Genomic DNA, 20,000 nt, shown 5'->3' with positions numbered 1-20,000 from the left:
CCGACCGGCTCCCGCGGGACCGTGTGCGGGGCCCGGCTCCGGCCGGCTCCCAAAGAAACCGTGTGCGGGGCCCGGCTCTGACCGGCTCCCACGGGACCGTGTGCGGGGCCCGGCTCCGGCCGGCTCCCAAAGAACCGTGTGCGGGGCCCGGCTCCGGCCGGCTCCCAAAGAACCGTGTGCGGGGCCCGGCTCCGACCGGCTCCCGCGGGGACCGTGTGCGGGGCCCGGCTCCGGCCGGCTCCCGCGGGACCGTGTGCGGGGCCCGGCTCCGGCCGGCTCCCAAAGAACCGGTGTGCGGGGCCCGGCTCCGGCCGGCTCCCAAAGAACCGTGTGCGGGGCCCGGCTCCGGCCGGCTCCCAAAGAACCGTGTGCGGGGCCCGGCTCCGACCGGCTCCCGCGGGACCGTGTGCGGGGCCCGGCTCCGGCCGGCTCCCAAAGAACCGTGTGCGGGGCCCGGCTCCGACCGGCTCCCGCGGGACCGTGTGCGGGGCCCGGCTCCGGCCGGCTCCCAAAGAACCGTGTGCGGGGCCCGGCTCCGGCCGGCTCCCAAAGAACCGTGTGCGGGGCCCGGCTCCGGCCGGCTCCCAAAGAACCGTGTGCGGGGCCCGGCTCCGGCCGGCTCTCGCGGGACCGTGTGCGGGGCCCGGCTCCGGCCGGCTCCCAAAGAACTGTGTGCGGGGCCCGGCTCCGGCCGGCTCCCGTGGGACCATGTGCGGGGCCCGGCTCCGGCCGGCTCCCGTGGGACCGTGTGCGGGGCCCGGCTCCGGCCGGCTCCCGCGGGACCGTGTGCAGGGCCTGGCTCCGGCCGGCTCCCGCGGGACCGTGTGCGGGGCCCGTTGGGCAGGACGCTACTAGGGGCCTCTTCCTGATCCCCCCCAGCCCCATGAGCCTCATTCTCACTCGGACTTTCCCTCCGGATCCTCAGTCACCCATTCTCAGTGAGACGGAATCATAGCTGACGTGACCTTGTTCCTTTCGTTTGGGGAAAGGGCCTGGTTTTTTTTGCTTTTAAAGAAAAAAAACAAAACCAAGCTCTGCATATGAGACTTTTTCTAAAGATTGAGGATCACAGTATCACGAAGAGGGGAAGAAGAAATGGATAGAGGGCCACATGAACCTTCCTGAAACACTTGGACCGAGAAGCTCGAGCTCTGGCCCGCCAGCCCCGCCACGTCAGTCAGTGGCCTGGACACCGAAGGCCCCTTGCTGAGTGGGCCCGGAAGACCAGAACCGGCTCAGAAGAAATTCTAGGATCTCTGCGTCTCCTTCAGGGGGACAGCGGCCACAGGGCCGGGCCTGGAGTCCACAGCCAAGTCCAAATCCAGCCTCAGACACGTTCGAGCTATGGGACCCTGGACAGGTCACTGCCTGCCTCCGTTTCCCCAGTGCTAAAATAGGGATATAATAGTGGCCCCTTCGCAGAATAGAGTGAGAAGCTAACATGTGTCTGGCAAACAGAAGGTGCCTTCCCTCTCAGAATGTAATGGACAGGTTGTGGCTAGATGTAGAATTTGTTCTAACTTACTCTGCAGGAGTTTTCTATTTTTTATTTTCGATGATTTTTTCTTTATTCAGAGGGCTTTCTTTGCCCATCGTACCATAGTCCTGTCCTGATAAGCAGAGTTCAGTCCAGCTCTGCCCCTACATAAATCTAGGGGATTTATTTAGTTAATTAATTAAATTTAATTTATTTAGTTTTTTAATTTAATTTTATTTATTTAATTTTAGTTATTCAGTCCCACGTGCATTTAGTGAGAGCCCACCTTGCTCCTGGAAAGTTCCATCTTCAAGGCTGGCCCTTAGTCCCCCTGGCTTGCAGCTTCTGCAGCCCAGGAGCCCTGGGTCCCTCTGTTCAGAGGAGGGATTAAGCGAGCCTTCCCAGGAGAAGCAAACATTTAGATGGCGGGTGAAGGGGGTGCAGAGAGGGGAGGAAAGGGGGTGAGGGGCCCTGTGGACCCCAATGGGGAGGAGCTGAGCCTGTTTCAGACACTTTCTGAACTGATGCTCCTGGGACCTCTCCCACACTACCAGAGACTCCATTAGCTATATTAGTAAAGCAAGTTTCTACATTGGGAACTCCCCAAATCAATGATGAAATCACAGATCTGGTCCTTCCCCCCGACCTGAAATCAATGTGCCCTTTGAATTGGGAATTCCCACGACTTCATGGTCTCCTCTGAAAGTCCCTTCTGGTTCCAACATTGTTTTACTAGCCCTCTGCCTATGGAAAATAATAATAGCTAGCATTTATATAGCGCTACTATGTGCCAGGCCCTGTGCTAAGTGCTTCACAATTATTATTTCATTCAATCTTATTATCCCCATTTTATAGATGAAGAAACTGAGGCAAACAGGTGGAGTGATTCTTGCAGGGTCACACAGGTAGTGAGGGTCTGACTTTTGTTTGCACAGGGCCCACCTCCCATTTCCAGCCTGGATTCTGTCCAGGCAGAGCAGATTATCTAAGACAAACCACATTAATCATTCACCAGGTCCCACTTTTGTGCCTTGGGCACTGGGCTAGACTCCGGGCATACAAGGACAAAGAACCTTCTTTAAAGTTCCATCCCGACGGAGAAGAAAACAGGACGTAGGAAACATGTGTAGAACGAATATGTTTGCAAGGTGTAGTTATATGCAAAGTGCTTAAATGCAAGATAGTAGGAGAAGGACCCTTGTGGACGGGGGACCAGAAGGAAGACAGACTGACCTTAAAATCAAGAAGATCTGGGTTCAAATCCAGTCTCAGACATTTCCTAGCTGGGCAGGCCATCTCCTGGACCTCAGTTTCTTGATCTGTAAAATGGGGGAAATTTAATACTCGCAGCACTAAGTGCTACTGTGAAGGTCTGAGGAAACAATGGGCACAGAGGACTAGAGAAAGGAACTCTGATGTGGTTCTCCCTCTCATCACCATTGTGAGTGTCTCATTTCCTGGACTGTTCTCACCAGAGGCATGATTGGCTTGGGGAAGACCCCCAAACCTCATCTTCTCCCCAAGCACCCCCAGGGTCCCCAGGTACCCTAACCCTGTGTCTCTGCTTGTTCTCCTAGATCCTGAGGCTAAAGAGAAAGATGTCACCAGGCGCTTCTCCCTCGCCTCCTCCCTCAGCACTGCAGCTCCCACCCCCACCGGCCCTACCAAAGGTACTGGATGACCCCTCCCTTCCCCATGCTGCCCCCTGCGGCCCCAGCACAGTGTCAGGGCAGCCTCTGGGCAGGGCTGTGGGGCAGGCAGATGGATGGGCGGATGGGTGGGTGGGTGGATGGATGGAGGGAGGGACAGATGGATGGATGGATGGATGGATGGATGGATGGATAGATGGATAGATGGAAGGATGGATGATAGAGGGACGGATGGATGGATGGATGGATAGATGGATGGATGGATGGATGGATGGATGGATGGATGGATGGATAGATGGATAGATGGAATGGATGGATGGATGGATGGACAGATGGGAGGACAGATGGATGGATGGATGGATGGATGGATGGATGGATGGATGGAAGGACAGATGGATGGATGGATGGAAGGACAGATGGATGGATGGATGGAAGGACAGATGGATGGATGGATAGATGGAAGGACAGATGGATGGATGGATGAATGGAAGGGCAGACATAGACAGATGGATAATTGGATAGAGAGGTAGTTGCATATATAGGTAAATGGATAGATAGAAAGATAATTGGAAGATGAGTAGAAAGAGGAAATTAGTTAAATAGGGGATAAATGATAGAAGATAGATGGCTGACAATTGTTTGTTAGATGATGGAAGGTTGATAGATATGTTAGTAGATAATGTAGATATGTAAATAGATGTGTAGATATATAACTAGGTAAATGATTGATAGGTAGGAAGATTGACCATTTATTGAACACTGCTCTGTATTGAACATAATGGTAAGATAAACAGAAAAAGAAATTAGAGAAAGAGCATTTGCTGAATACTGAAATGCTAGTCTCGGGGCTAAGCAATAAGGAGACAGAAAATAAGGCATTTCCTGCCCTCTAGGAGCTTCCATTTTAAAGGGGACCTGAAAAGTTAGGGAGTCAGAGGGAAGGGGCGCTCGGTAGAGAGACTTGGGGGTAGAAATTCTGAGAGCCCAACCCCCCTAGGGTGAACTCGCCTTCTTGGAAACCCTTCGGAAGGCCTGGGTTAGTTCAAGCAGATGAAGGCTTTCAGCGTTCCCAGGAAGCTCACCCGCAGCTCTGGCTGCCAGGCCCGCCTCCCATTCCCACCCCCCCCGCCACGTCCCAGGGCAGGAGACACGCTAACAAAGGCCGGGCCGCAGGGCCCCTTGGTGCCAGATGTGACTGGGTACACTCCTCCTTCGCTTCCTTCCTCGCTCCCCTCCTGCCACAAGGTCCCGTCTTGGTCCTGAAGGCCGCAGAAGTGTAGTCACCTGCCTAAAGCATCAGTCTGACTGAGACGCCCTAGCTCAAGAACCTTAACGCCTCCTCGTCGTCTCTGGGGGGAAACCCTAAGGATTTTAAGCCCTTTTCAGCCTAGCCTGCCCAGACCCCTCCAGAACCCCAGGTTTGGACCCCGCACCGCCCCCTGCCCTTTGGATCTTAGGGCAAAGCTCAGGTCCCGCCTCCTTTGAGAATTCCCACCCCCACCCCGTGCCTGGCTCAGGGTCAGCTCTTACTAAATTCTGGCGGATGGACCGACCTCTAATGACCTCGTGTTTATAAAAACAAAAACCATCTCTCTGACTCCTGCGCCCAAAGTGAGAACCTTGAGGGCACAGAACGACTTGTGCCCGGCACCTGCCACTCACGGGGGCCTGTCCCCTTGGACTGAAGTGAGTAAAGAGTCTCAGAACATGGTCTGAGAGAACGCTGGCAGGGAGGTCAGAGGGTCTGCATCCTTCCAGCTCTGCTCGTAAAGCCCCGGTGACCTGGGTCAAGTTATTCCCCTCCGCGCCTCAGTTTCCCCATCTGTAAAATCAAGACTTCAGCCTTGACTCATGGCCTCAGTGGTCCCGTCCGGTCCCGAAGGAAAGATCCCCCACAACCCCAACCTAAGGGCTGGAGGACGCTGACCCGACAATCAGGATGTCTAAGCTGCAGCCCCATCTCTGCTCTCCCTTTGGCAAAGGCAGGCTGGGAGAGGTTTGCCTTGTTAGTAGTTTCCTAATCTGTAAAATGGGGCTAGAGATATCTCCTTACACTTGTCCGCCCTGGGGGCTGCCCCCTGGAGGGCTTCAAGTTGGAAATGTAGTCACCAGCATCTTAGACCTTAGGAGCAAATAAAGTTTACTAGCAATTCATACTTACAAATGCCCCTCCCCAGTCAGAGGAATAAGTCAAGAAAGCATTTTTAATCTATTCCTACATTTATCATATTTTATCAATTACTTATTACATATGTATTTTATTTGTTCATTTATTATATTCATCATGCACACAGTATTTATTTATTTATTTATTAGGCACTCCATAAAATTTACTAGCAATTCATGTGTACAAAGGCTCCTCGTAGTCAGGGGAATGAGTCGTCAACAAGGCAATTATTTATTCATACAATTTTATTATTATTTGTTATTTTTATATCATTATTCTATTGAATATTTATTAATCATTCATTTATTATATTATTTATAAATTATTCGTTCATTCACTTATTTATTTATGTGTTGATTGATTGATTTGGCGCTCACCATGTGCCAGGTGGGGCAGCTCTGTGGCACTGTGGGTAGAACATGGGGTCTGGAGTTAGGAGGACCTGAGTGCAAACATGGCCTCAGACGCATTAGCTGTGTGACCCTGTTGACCTCAGTTTCCTCCTCTGTAAAAATGAGCCAGGGGAAGGAGGGGCATCCAGTCCACCAGGAAGCCCCAAATGACTGAGCGGCGACGGCCAGGGCCGGCGCTGTGCCAAGCTCTGGTGGTAGGGGGACGGTCCTTGCCAGGCTGATGCGCGACATGTGAATAACAAGTACAAAATGAGGTTTGTGCAGGAGAAACGAGATATCTCGGGACGGAGGCACGGAGAACAGAGCTTCTTGCTGAGGATGAGCCGGGGCTAGGACCAGGAAAGCCAGGAAGGAGAGGGAAGAAAGGAAAGCGTTTCGGACATGGGAGGCAGAAAAAGGTCCAAGGATGAGAAGGAAAGTCAGGTCCCCGAGGAGTGAAAGGCCAGGGTCCAGACCCTCCCCGCACGCTCAAGGTTTGTGGTCCAGGAAGATGCTCTTCTTGGGGCCCAAAGACCTTGTAGTGGTTAGAAATGAGTGCCGGTGGAGGCAAGACGGGGGCATTCTGAGCGGGGGGAGGGGGGCTTTATCTCAGTGTGGCAGGGATGCCAGATGGACTAAACTGCCCATGAAATAAGGGGGTTATGTGGCTGAGGAGAGGGCCCGTGACTGGGGAGCAGAAGGCGGCTGACGGGCTAGCCGAGGAAGCTGAGAAGGGATAGCCCGGAGACTTGGTCTGTCATCCCGGCCCAGCAGATCCTCCATCCCCCGCAAAGCTGGAGGCCGCTACTGCAAAAGGAAGACGGGATAACAAATAGACGCCCCTCTTGGACTGAAATTCTCTTGCATCCTTAAACTTCATACAGGTCCTCTTGGTCCTGCGGTTAAAGTCAAGAGACACGAAATTAAGAGTGACCCAACGCCCCTTGGGTTTGAAGGTACATGCATGGATGTGCTACTGCATGCACCCTTCCCCCCTTGCCTGTGCCCCGGGATCAGCTGTAGCATGCATGCCCCCTGTCTCCTTGCCAGCCAGCCGTACCCCGCTCTGGCGAGGTGATGGGTGCCCACTCTCAGTGACCATGCATGCTGCCCAAGTGGCAGGAGGGAGGAGAAAGGGACCACTTGTTTGTGCTGATTTCTGATGTTTTTCTTGTGTTCACTTGTGTGCAAAGGGAAACTTCCCAGCAAGCTGGTCAGCCTCAGAGTCTGCCCCCTGGCATTCCATGATGGGCAAAACTGTAGTCCGGTGCCATCTCATTGGGAGATGGCTGAGGGGTCGCCCACTGCCCTCCTTAAACTCTCACGTACCCACGTTCAGAGTCATCCTGGCTCCTTCCCCCCCATACTTCCCACGGGGATCTCTTATACCCAATAGAGTGCCCTCTGGGACGTCTGTGAGAGCTTGGTGACTCTCCATTCTGCTCCCCGTGACCCTCTCACCTCCAAACTATAGCTGTGTCCTGAGGTTTGGGCGAGCCAATAGCATTTAAGCACCTTCTATACATCAGGCCCTAGTTCTGGGGATACAAGGAAAGCTTAAAAAAAAAAAACCCACCAAAAACCCAAACCTAAAACTAAGACTAAAGATCCTGCTCTTGGGGAACTCAAAGTCTAAGGGGCCTAGCGCCCCTGATGGGAGCTGATGCAGAAGAGACTGAGATAGAAAGGATGTAAAATGGCACCATTGGGCCATCTAGCTGACAGAAGTGGGAAGGATCCAAAATAAAAAGTAAGTCTTTTTGCTGTAATTCCTGCTCCCCACCTTCCCTCTCCACCAGAGACCTAGATCTACTTCTAAAGTTTTCCCCAAATGGCCTAATTTTAATTCACTGGAGACTCACTTCTGTCTCACTTGGGTGGTGTTGGTGACCTCCAGCCCCCTAGACGGGTAGTATCTCCATTCAAGATACCTGAACCTTGTAAAGCGTGCGTAACTTTGTCTAACGTAAAAATAGGCCAAGGAGAGAGAAAGGGAAGAGAGAGAACAGGGCCTCCCTCTTCATGGTGTGTTTTGAGGTCATGTTCACCACCTACCAACTTCCCTGACTTCTCCACCTCCACTGTCTGTGCTTGTTCTGCCTGTGAATGCCCCAGAGCTCTGGAATCCTCTGCATTTTTTTTTTAAGCATGTGTCTGAAAATTGGGAGAAACCAGTGTAATAAGGTTGGTGGTAAGGATTCAGAACGATGTTTGGGAAACTGGCCGGAATATCATGCTTCGATGGTTGTATGGAGAAAGGGGATGATTAGAAAGATTAAGATAGAAGCTAGTAGAGCTAGATAGCCCTTCCCACACTCACCTTTCAAGGAAACAAACTGAATTTTAAAAAGTGATGTGTTAAAAAAGAAAGAAAGAAAGAAAGAAAGAAAGAAAGAAAGAAAGAAAGAAAGAAAGAAAGAAAGAAAGAAAGAAAGAAAGAAAGAAAGAAAGAAAGAAAGAAAGAAAGAAAGAAAGAAAGAAAGAAAGAAAGAAAGAAAGAAAGAAAGAAAGAAAAAGAAAGGAAGGAAGGAAGGAAGGAAGAAAGAAAGAAAGAAAGAAAGAAAGAAAGAAAGAAAGAAAGAAAGAAAGAAAGAAAGAAAGAAAGAAAGAAAGAAAGAAAGAAAGAAAGAAAGAAAGAAAGAAAGAAAGTTGGTATTAAAAAGAAATATTGATGTGTTTAAAAAAAAAGAAAAAAAGTTGGTGTGATGTTAAAAAAAGAAAGAAAAATAAGTTAGTGTTTTCAAAAAAAGAAAGAAAAACGTTGTGTTAAAGAAAGAAAAATAAATTGATATGTTAAAAAAGAAAAAAAGTTGGTTTGTAAAGAAAAAAAGTTGGTGTGTTAAAAAAAAAAAAAAGAAAAATAGTAGGTGTGTTAAATTTGACTGCTTCACAAGGGCTTGTGAATTGGTATTTGGTTTTTCTGGGGGCTTGCTCTTTTTCTTTTCTTTCTTTTTTTCTTGAAGGATTTTCATTACAAACAAAGTCTGCTTCCTGTCTCAGATGCTTTTGAGAATGCCATCCTGGCCCAGGCTAAATGCGGTGGCAGACCCACCACAAGAACGGTCCCCAGGTCTGCCTCCCAGACAGGTAAAGAGGTCCTTTGTTCCTCCTTTTCTTAGGGGCTCACAACGGACTCAGCCACCTTTCAGTGCAGGTGCCATCCACCCCTCATCCCTCTTGCTCGGATCTGTCCCATGTCACCCCTTGCCTGCTGTACGTTTGTCACCCAGAGGCTTCTCAAACCCTGTGTGCAAAAGTGAACTCTGCCTTTCCTCCTCCTAGCTTCTCCGATAGGGCCATTAAGGTGCCATCGTACTTCCTGTAACTCAGGTGAAACCATAGGTGTGGTCCTTGGTTCTTCCTTGTCACCTCCAAGTTCAATCAGTTGTTTTATCGATTCCACTTCAGCATCCATTCTTTTCTCAGCCAATCACTCAGCATATATTAAAGCAGGGAGAGAAGCTTGGTGACTCTCCATTCTGCTCCCATGACACTCTCGCCTCCAAACTATAGCTGTGTCCTGAGGTTTGAGCCAGCCAACAGCATTTAAGCACCTTCTATACATCAGGCCCTAGTTCTGGGGATACAAGGAAAGCTTAAAAAAACACCAAAAAAACCAAAGCCTGAAACTAAACTAAAGACTAAAGTTCCCTCTTGGGGAACTCAAAGTCTAAGGGGCCTAGCGCCCCTGACCGAAGCTGATGCAGAAGAGACTGAGATAGAAAGGAGCAGTTGGGCTGGCTGCTGTAAAATGGCACCATTGGGCCATCTACCTGACAGAAGTGGGAAGGATCCAAAATAAAAGTAAGTCCTTTTGCTGTGAGAGACCTAGATCTCCTGAACACCACCGTTAGCACCACTAATAATACCCGGAAGTGCTGGTAGAGGAATAGATTAAAGAGAGATGTCCTTGACCCTAAGGGACTCATTCTGCTAGGAGGATACAGGTGAGCACATACAGAAGCCACACAAAGAAAGCAGTTCTGGGGGAACTAACAAAACATCTGGAAGGGAAAGATTTTGGGCTGAGTGTCGGAGGGACCTGGGGCTAGCTCAGGTCTGCATCAAATCTTCCCTGTCCTGATGCACTAACTGTGCATCTTCTTGCCCACAGCCACTAAGATGATATTCTCTCCATCTGCTCCCCTACTCTGGAACTTCCTGTTGCCCCCACGATCAGATACAAAAGCCTCCTCCCTATCCAGGCTGATTACTCCTCTTCACATGTTTCACACTACAGCCAAATGGGACTAAGCAATATTCCGTCTCCCCCATGTTGGGAATGTGCCCCTTGGGACTGGAGCACCTTTCAAGGCTCAGCTCAACTGCTTGCTCTTTCAAGAAACTTTTTAACCCCCCCTAACCTTGCCCAAATCAAGCCGGTTATTCATTATTTAAAAAATATATTTTATTTTTACTTATCTTGTTATATCCAATTGAGGGCAAAATAATCTTAATTTTCTATTTCTATTGCTAGCACCGATTACAGTATCTGGTATTATTAAGAGTTTAATATGAATCTGGTCCATAAGCAAAGTGTTTACTTTGTGCCGGACTTGGGTAGCCAGGTGGTGACATATGCATAGAGAGCTGGACCCGGAGTCAGGAAGGCTCCGCTCAGCGAGCCATCAGCTGTGTGACTCTGGGAAAGTCATGTCACCCTGTTTGCCTCAGTTTCCTCATCTGTAAAATGAGCTGGAGAAGGACATGGCTAACCACTCTATCTCTTCCCCAGGAAAACCGCACATGGGGTCACAAAAAAATAACAAAGAGAGTGTGGAGCAGGACAGACAGATTTTAGAACTGTCAGCACAGAGAGGAGAATGAGATCCTAGGAGCTGATGGAATCACCAAATGTAGTAATGCAGAGGGAGAAGAGAAGAGGGTCCAGAACGAGTGAGACACTAGGACCCTTAGAGCAAGATCCGGCAAAGGACAGAGAGAAGGGAAGTCAGAGGGGGCAGTGGGAGAGATCAGTGTGAAAACCCAGAGGAGAGTGGCAGGGAGGAGGTGGCCAGCAGGGCCAAGGGCTGAAGACAGGCCCAGGAGAATGTTTCTCTGTTAGACGGGATTCAGAGGGGGAGAGAAAGAGGGGGAGGGTTCCTCCTGGCTCCTTCTAAGCTTGTCCTCTAAAACTCTACTCCCTGGATGGAGCCTTTTTACCCAGCACAGCCCGGAGTGTTCTCTCCAGAGACAGAGACAGAGACAGAGAGACAAAGACAGAGAGAGACAGAGAGACAGAGAGAGAGACAGAGAGAGAGACAAAGACAGAGAGACAGAGACAGAGAGAGACAGAGACAGAGAGAGAGAGGCAGAGAGAGACAGAGACAGAGACAGAGACAGAGAGACAGAGAGAGAGAGACAGAGACAGAGAGAGAGAGAGAGAAACAGAGAGAGAGAGAGAGAGAGAGAGAGAGAGAGAGAGAGAGAGAGAGAGAGACAGAGACAGAGAGACAGAGACAGAGAGAGAGAGAGAGAAACAGAGAGAGAGAGAGAGAGAGAGAGAATGCATGGACTAGTTATGATTTGATGTTTCAGATTATGATAAGAAATTAGCTCCTAGAGAACAGTACTAAATGCCATGCAGCCTGCTGAAGCCATTGTGCCATTGGAGACTGGGTTCTGCTGGGTGACCCCACTGCAAGCACCCTGCCTTAATTCTTCACTTTGCTTTCTTTTGCCAAGGCTGGCCCGGCAGACAACTTCCCTCTCTGGATACCTTTGAGGACTTTGAAGTCATCCCCTCCAGTACAGATGAACTCTCTAACTCTTCCGACATGGAAGAAGACACCAGCACCCAAAATGTAATATTTTGCTCTTTCTACTTCTTATATTCTTCATCATTTGTTCTCCCTCCTTCCTTCCCTCTCTCCCTCCCTCCCTCCATCCCTCCCTCCTTCCCTCCTTCCCTCCCCTCCCTCCCTCCCTCCCTCCCTTCCTTCCTCCCTCCCTCCTTCCCTCCTTCCCTCCCTCCTTCCCTCCTTCCCTCCCTCCGTCCCTCCCTCCCTCCCTCCTTCCTTCCATCCCTTTTTTCCCCTCCATCTTTTTCTCCTCTGTATACCTGTGACTGTCCACCTCTCTCCTCTCTGCTAGCTCACAGGCACATAACACTTTGACAAACCCAGACAAAATGGGGTGGAAGACTATGATCTCTTGCAATGACGACAGTCCTTGGAGTCAGGAAGACCTGGATTGAAATCCTCCCTCTGATACTTAGCAGCTGTGTGACTCTGGGCAAATCAGTTCAGCTTCAAGCTTTACTCCACTGTCAAAAGAAAAGTGGGAAGGGGAGGCAGGGAGGGCCTGCCCGAACACCCCTAGAGGCAGCAGCCTCTTGTGAGGCTCCCGGGAGACCAGCTGCTAAGGGCTCTAGGAGGGCCGGTCCCTCTCGCTAAGTCTTAGTCCTTTGCTGACCAGGTGAGGGTCAGGCAAGTCTACAGCCTTGACGTCTACCTAGGGATTGGGCCCGTGAGATGCTGAGGGAGCAACCAACCATTGGAATTAGAAGCTTCCCTGCCCCTGTGGAGTGGACGGAGCAAGGCTCTGAGCAGCCTGGTTTCTGAACGGGGCCCGGCCCAGTCACTCCAGTCCACCTTTTCAGAGACCTCAGACCGCAGGCTCAGGGGCACTGGCTCTTAGAGCTGCTTCCTTCATTTCACCCCCATAGGGACTGGCTTGCCCAAGGTCACCCAGGGAGTAATGCTCGAGCACCCCAACACCCCCATGTCATCCTCGTCGCCCAATGGGAGAACCATTATAATTCCCCCCACCAAAGTACCCAAACTCTCCCTATGGCAGGAGCCCTTCCCCTCCTCCTCACCACTCTAGATCTACACATACCCGACCGTTTACATATTATCTCCCCCTCTTGGCCCCATTAAGGGTGGGGTGGGCATGGTGGGCTTTCTTGTATTCCCAGAACGTAGCACAGTGCCCAGAGCGAAGTAAGTACTCAGAGATGTGGCTGAGCTCTGAGGCGCCAGGACAAGCTCAGAGTGCAGATATTCATTCATTATCAATGAGCAGTCATTACCCATCGACTCTGGGCTAGCCTGGAAATACAAGGAGGCCCCGGTCCTTGATGAACTTTAGGGGACAGTCCCCTTGGGGGGAGGGGGAAGGGGAGAAATGTAAGAAGTAGAAAATACAAAGTAATTTCTGGGGCGAGGACAGCAGGATCTGAAAGATCCAGATGGATTTTCTATAGGAGGAGACCCCTGAACTTAGCCTTGACCCCATGCGGTAGAGATGGGTAGGAAGTGCATTCTAGGTATGAAAGACGTGTAATAATAATATAATGACATTACTTGGAGCAGACCGGCACATGGTTATTCAGCGCCTGCTGATCCAAGGGCTTTGAAAGCAGAACCGCTTAGATCGCGTTCCCAGCCAGGAGCAAAAGGCAGCAGCCACAGGAGCCCCTCCATGAGCCGGGGAGGGTCACTAGGGAGGATCCATCTGTTAGATTCATGGAGAAAACGTGAGAAAAACCCAAAGCTGAGAAGCTCTGGGACTGTCTAGTGCAGTCCCCACATGGGGTAAGTGGTTCCCACAGGAACAGGAGATTTACGCAAGGACAGAGAAGGACTAAAAAGGGCAAAACCACAATTTGAACTTGCCCCCCAAATCCAAACCCCTCCAGTCCATTTCTTTCCACTCCCTCAGAGACACTGGGTGCATACGAATCTTTTCCTCAGAGACCTTGTCCTCCTAGAGTTCACAGTCTAGGGCTGAATGTTGGGTCATGTTGACTTTGAGGTATATTTCAGGATAGGTAAGGGCACCTACAAGATTGAATACACCATTGAAATCTTTTTTTTTTTTAGTTCTACTTCAAAGTGCCTAGGAGAGCTTAGTCTATTAAAAAAAAGTGAGTGAAACCTTTTTCTCGAGTCCAGAATCCTTTCAGAAATCTTTCCCCCGGGATTACAACACTGGACTTTGGTCTCTCGAGATTTCTGAAGGTTCACGTGTGTACTCTTTATCACTCAGGGACAATGCACTCCTCCATGACCAAAGCGGGGGCAGCCTCGCCAGCGTGGAGCCTCACCTGGGCCAGACGGCGGCTGAGCCCTCCAAAAGAAGCGGCCAATCCCCCCTCCTCTCACCCAGCTTCAACCCTCCTCCTGCCAAAAATAAAATAATGATTGTCTTCCACCCGTCTTGGCCAGAATGTTTTATATATTGATATCTTAGAAATTCTTTTTGGGGGGAGGGAGAAGTGGAGGGGTACTGAGGGAAGCAACATAATGAAGGACAACCAATGAAGGCGACAGAACCATAGGTTTATGGTGGAAGAGAATACTCTACACTTAGTATGATCTAGAGATAACCCGTGGCCCAGAGTCATCGATGAACTTGCCCAGGTCACATGGGTGGTAATTCAAAAAAGCCAGAATTTGAATCCAGCTCCTCTGACTCCAAATTCAGCATTTCTTCTGTCTTTCCACGCCTTATCATTTGCCCCAGTCCTGAGAGTCTTCTGCCTCCATATCCTGAGTTTGTCCTATGAATAAGCAGTAAATCCCTGTCACTGGTCACTGGTTCCCAGAAGACCAGACTCAGCCTTGGGGGGCTGGTCCCTCACAAGGAAGAGCCGATCTTTCCTCTCATTCCAAAGCTCACTGACCCCACCCAGGAGTTCTGGGGAGCCTCTCTACCACTTGTGTGCCAGACGTCGCTCACGTCTGGGGTCTTTCCTAAAAGGAATGAATAGGGTCCCTTCTAGAAAGGGTGCTCAGTGTGCAAAGTAATTTTCGGGTATAGAGAAGATAGCTCTTTGTTTATCTAATACCAAAAGAAATGTCCAAAGCCCCAAAGTGTGCATTAACCAATATTTAGAATTTGAAATTCATCGTCCTATTACAGCTGCCCCCATCCCTTCCTGCTAGCAGATACAAGCCACTTTGGTGGAAATGTTAAGTCTTCTCAGTGGACTTCTTCCTAGAATCATATTCTCCTCGGAGAAATCCTTGTGGAAATTTTTTCCTATGGGGCATCCATTACACAGATTTCTCAAGGAGGTTACCGTCATGTACGGTATCCCTTCTGGAAGGGATGCCCCGTAGGAACTCAGTGGTCTGAATTCTAAAAAACACAACCGAAGGGGCAACGGGGGACTCCGAGGTCCGGTCTCAAGCTCACAAAGGCTGCCATGCATGCGACTCCACCAAGAGAGGCTGCTGGGGAGGGAGAAAGGAAAGAAATTCACTCCTCCCTTTACTGGAGGTCCAAGAGAAAGCTGGAAATGGTGTCATCCTAACGCAGGTTATTTAATAGCTCTTACATCAAAATCAGCAGTAGGTCCAATGATCTTTGACACAGCCTCCAAATACTGCAATATGTAGGGATCAGTTAGGACCTGGTGAGCATGCAAGCCCCTTTAGAGCTTGTGTCCATCCCCATGGACCCAAATCTACAGAAAGCTGAGATTCTTCTCTTTTCTCATTATCATCATCTTCCTCTTCCTCATTAAGCGACGCATGATTGATTTCCGTCACACCCACCTCTGAGCCACTCAGGGGTCCTATTATGGGTGCAGTAGTTGGGATGCTGCTTTCCTTTCAGGTGTCCGGCCTTTTCCGAGTCGAGGGCAGTTATGAAACCTGCTCCCCAGATTCTCTCACCCTGGAGGATGGTGACTTGGTGCAGTTTGTACAGGAGGGAGAAAATGGACAGTGGTGAGTGTGGACACATGCAAGGAAGAAAAATGAGGGCAAGTGCATTTTTAAAAATTCTCTGATTCCCTGAATTTCTTTTTGCCATTTCAGGTTAGTAAAGAAATTGGTTTCTGAGAAAAGTGACTGGGTACCCTCCAGTCTCCTTCATCCTGCAGGGGTAGATGGTGACCAGGTTCATAAAAATAGTAACACAGGTAAGTACCAGGCAGGAAGCAGGGGACAATGGGTAAGGTGATGGATACTTATAAATGGACTTAAATATATAAAATATATAAATGGATTTAAATATATAAATATATATAATAGAGATTTTCCCAAAGGAAAGCCATTCTATTAAAATTAAGATAATTATTTTGTTTTTTTCCCCCATCCAAATTCCCAAAGCCCCTGAATTCTATCTTTGATCGGCATATCAGAGGATCTCGGGTTAAGAACTACAGCTGCTTTACATTTATCCTTTGTCTGGTAGCAGAAAATGATCCCACAGGGGACTAGAGCTTTCTGATGTGCTGGAAGGACCATTCTGTCCAGGTTCCCATTGCTAATAAAATGTCAGCTCTTTGAGATAAAGGGATAGTTTAATTTTTGTGGTTGATATCACCACATCTGGCTTCCCAGAGCACTTACTAAATCCTTGCTGACCAATCATTGAAGCTACATGGCTCTAGTTGGTGCCCTCCATGCCCCGGTGCAAAATCTCCTGTGGCTTCCCTTGCCCACCACCCACCCATAGAATAATAAAAACAATGGTGGTAACAATAGTAACAGTAATAGCTCTCATTTACTAGGTCTCACGTGTGTTTATGTTGCAGACACATATCCCATTTCTCGTGACCAAGGGCTAACGGATTCAGAAAGGAAGGAGAACCTTGTGCAAAGACTGTCGGCTGCACAGAAGGCTGAGAGCTGAGTCTGCCCGCCGCTCTGCCCGCTCATCTCTTACCTTTGGTTTTGCTTTGGACATTTGCCTCCCCTTCCCCTTCCCAACCCCCCTCTCTTTCTCCTGGACACTGAGTCTACCTGGACTTCTGGGAAAACTCCAGACTCCCAGACCTACAGGAATCACTCCATCTGCTTAATAAGCAAAAACAGAGAAGTCTTTTTCAGGATTCAAGACAAAAACTGAGGCGTCCCAGTGGAACCGTCCAAGGATGTTGGTCTGAATTTAGCCCACCACCAGTGGTGTGTGTTAGCCAGGGCAGGACTGTTTGGGGGATGATTCTTTTCCTCACCTTGAGTACCCGGGATGCCCCATTCTGTGTTATAATTTCTCACCAAAGGTTCTCCTGAGCAGGAGGAGGGGGGCTGCATGAGACTTGTCCAAGACAGACCTCAGCCAGGTGTTGTCAGAGAGGGGAAACAGAGAACTCACTCTCTGGCTCACCTGCCCAGTGAGGCTGTTTGCTCTCTGACTCCCATGGGCAAAGGGGAGGTGATCTGGACAGCAACTGGACCTTTCATTACCCTGGCACCAAAGCTCCTCTGAGATGACCATCAGCAATGAAGCCCATGACCCTGTTGTAATCTCAGCTAGACCAGGTTTACATTTGGAGCCTTTTTTAGTGTTCCCCCTTAGGAGAGGCTGACCGCTGGTCATTGAACTCACCAATATTGGCCGGGGATGTCAGGATGGTGACCCTTGCACTCACACACCTGTTACTGAAGGACGGGGGGATGGAGAGGGAGGAAACTCATCTGCCAGGAATGTACCCGTACTAATTCTTGTGCCCTGTATCTGGAGGGGGCAGATCAATCATGGATCCCAAGCTGCTATTTTTCTAACTGGAACAAACTTCATGGTGCTAGGGAGCTGGGGAGAGCATGTGCTCCTTGTCTAGAGAGGAAGACTTCAGTTCTCGTGATTATCTTAGAAAATAGTGTGTGATTTACAGGAAACTTGCCCAGAAGGTATAATGCAAAGAGGAAGGAAGGGAAGTCAATTCCAGGAAGGACTTTAAAGGACTCCTAATAGACATTTTCAGGCCATTCTTTCCCCTCTCTCTCTCTCCAGGAGCCCTCTTTCTGCACTTTTATAAGGCTTCATCCACTGCTAGCTACAGGTAGACGGATGAGCCCCATGGGGCAGACAGGGCCGGGGGAAGAAGGGAGTCACCCTTTGTTATCCCAAAGAAAGCATCCTCACCTGTAATTACACCAGCCTTACCTGGCTCCAGCCCAGATACCGAGGCTCATACGGGTCATTCATAGAATCTATTCACAATGAGCCCAGAATGGGGCAAAAGCCCTGAGCTGGTCAAGCAGAGACTTAAGGAAAACCACTTGTTCATCTCCTGATTTCCTGCCTTGGAGAATGATCAGGAATTGCTCTTTTTTAATCCCAACTAGGCTCACAGACCCTCAGTAAGAAATTAGAGGGTACATCGAGCTTTACAGGAAATGTCCCCAAATAGCAAGTAAGACCCTCCTCCAAACCTGGCTGTATTTGGCAAGCCCATATCTCCTATCCGCTGTCATGGGCCAAACAGAGACCTCCCCATGCCCTTGACCCGGTGGTGGGCGTCTGCTTTTCTGTCCAGCTCGCTGTCTGATCTGTTGTGACGACTCCGTGCCGGGAGATGCCATTCTGATGTATTTTGGTGGTCATCGTGGTGTGGCTGTGTTCTCCAGCTCAGTAACCAGTGACTCCAACCACTCGTTCCTGCCAGTCCCGTGGCTTATACCCTGATGTGACCCGAATCAAGTTCAGTTTCTCAGATTTTGCTACCTGAATTTGGAAAGCACCTGGATTTTGAGGAGACTGTAAATTGAGTCATGTTAATTTATGAAAACTCAAACACAAAAAGACGGAGGAACAATTTTAACAGTGATCTTTCTGGTCTTTCACTGACCCGTGACCACTCCCTTCCTGGAGATCTGAGCAGAAATTCTTCCTGAGTATAAGCCTATAAAACAGGATAAGGTGAGAATTTACTAGAGTTGAAAAGAAGTACCAATTGCATGCCCTAATCAATTAAGAAAGGAAATAGCCATGTGAGGGAGAGAAAGGCTCTGGGGAATAATGAGAAGCTAGTTGGGTGCTTGCCAAGTACTCCCGGACTTCCCCTTTGATCTTGCTGGTCTCTTCCTCCCATATGTGGGTTAGGGAATTATTGGTCCTTTCGAGATCCATATTCCCCCATGCCAAAAACTGCACTCTCTTGATGAGAAAAAAGGCCAAAAAAAGTCCCCCTCCCGCCTCTGCCCTGAGTGCTCCAGAGTCGTCCTGAGAGGGGATGCTCCAGCCTCTAGTCCACAGCCTCCTCCCCGATGTGGACGGGCTTTTCCCATTCCTCCTTCCCTCTCTCACTGGCTGACCTCGAGCCATTTGGGCTAGGTTGGGGGAAGGAGGCTTCCTTTTTTCTCTAGGACCATCCTTTCCCCAAGATCTTTTCAGCTAAATGGACTGCCTGGCCAGCCACCGCTTCTCCTGAATCCCCAAGTTTTATGAAACCAGCTGGACCAACCCGAAAAGACTTTAAAGAAAGACGTCCAATATTTATGACTTTAGATGTTTTCTATCCCTCCTGTGTCGATGACTGTTCTGTGTGATTCTATTGGGATTCTCTGTAATTAGTACTTAATCTCAATGCCCAGTGTTAGTGCATGCATCTCGCTGGAGGGACACTCGCGCCCCTCCTTGGCCATTATTCCTGAAACTGCAGGTCTGTAATTTTTGTTTCTTTTTTTCTGCAAACCCAACATGTTTCCCCATTTCAGCAGATTCCTGGACTTTGAGTCTCCCTCTTTGTCTTTTCTTCAACCCAAGCTCTCTATCTTTCCTAATGCCTTGTTGGCTATTTTTTAAAATTGCAGATTGGCAGAAAAACATTTTCTTTGTTACCAGAAGGGGCAAAAAACTGTCAAGACTCTGTATTGGGGAGTAGGGGAATCCAGACCTCGTGGACCCATATCCAGGATAGACTGTTCACATTTCCGAAAAAGATTTCATTTCCATCTTGCCATTCCCTCAAATACATAAGGGTGATTATGTTCTTGTCAGCACGGAGAATGCCTTTGGATAAAAAGGAGGTCTTCAGTCTTTAAAGAATCTCCATAGAATGATATTAGATTGGGGGTGGGGGGAAGTCGGGAGGGTTAGATAAAGATTAGGTAAGGTATTTGGGTGCTACTCTGTTTTATGTCGTTCTGTTCACCTTTGCCAGGACAATCTTCTCTGCAGTGTGTTGTTTTCCGGTAAACAGGGAATTATTAACTAGTGCATTACAGTCCACACACTGTGCAAACTGGCACCATGAAATGCCAGGTGGGATGGCTTCTCTGTAAGCTTCTCCACCCACAGCCAAACCCATGGGCCTCTCCCCCCCGGCCAGCGGGCTCAGACGCCGCACTCTGCCCACGAGCGAGAGAAAAGTCACTTTAGTAGCTAATCTTTCATTCTCAAATGCTCTGAGGTTTGGAACGGGTCCTAAATGAGAAGGATGGAGAAGGTTCCTGCCTTTTCTGATTCCACCAACCAAACCGTGAGGTGGTCGGAAGGACAATCAAGGACCCCCCAAAACCTGTGGGTGATGTGTTGCTGTCAGCCTTCCATTAGCCAGAAACCATCTCACCATGAGGACTCAAAACCATCGACACCTGCAACAGTTTGTGGTTCTTACAGATTTTTTTTCATTG

The 20,000-nt window shown here is 49.3% G+C and overlaps 1 protein-coding gene across 1 annotated transcript in view; it reads left to right on the top strand.

Annotated features, from left to right (window-relative positions):
* Positions 1-20,000, top strand: part of MCF2L2 (MCF.2 cell line derived transforming sequence-like 2) — a 277,293-nt gene that overhangs the window by 257,016 nt on the left and 277 nt on the right. Inside the window, 7 exon segments of the mRNA XM_074301954.1 lie at positions 3,055-3,147; positions 6,570-6,641; positions 8,686-8,772; positions 11,371-11,489; positions 15,253-15,365; positions 15,456-15,559; positions 16,178-20,000. The exon segment at positions 16,178-20,000 is cut by the window's right edge and continues 277 nt beyond it. Coding sequence (XP_074158055.1) covers positions 3,055-3,147; positions 6,570-6,641; positions 8,686-8,772; positions 11,371-11,489; positions 15,253-15,365; positions 15,456-15,559; positions 16,178-16,275 — 686 coding nt within the window. The 3' untranslated portion in view covers positions 16,276-20,000.

This window comes from Sminthopsis crassicaudata, chromosome 3 (assembly GCF_048593235.1).
Source record: "Sminthopsis crassicaudata isolate SCR6 chromosome 3, ASM4859323v1, whole genome shotgun sequence".
Taxonomy (NCBI): Eukaryota; Metazoa; Chordata; class Mammalia; order Dasyuromorphia; family Dasyuridae; genus Sminthopsis; species Sminthopsis crassicaudata.
The sequence above is the reverse complement of the archived record's forward strand: the minus strand, read 5'-3'. Positions and strand labels throughout refer to the sequence as shown.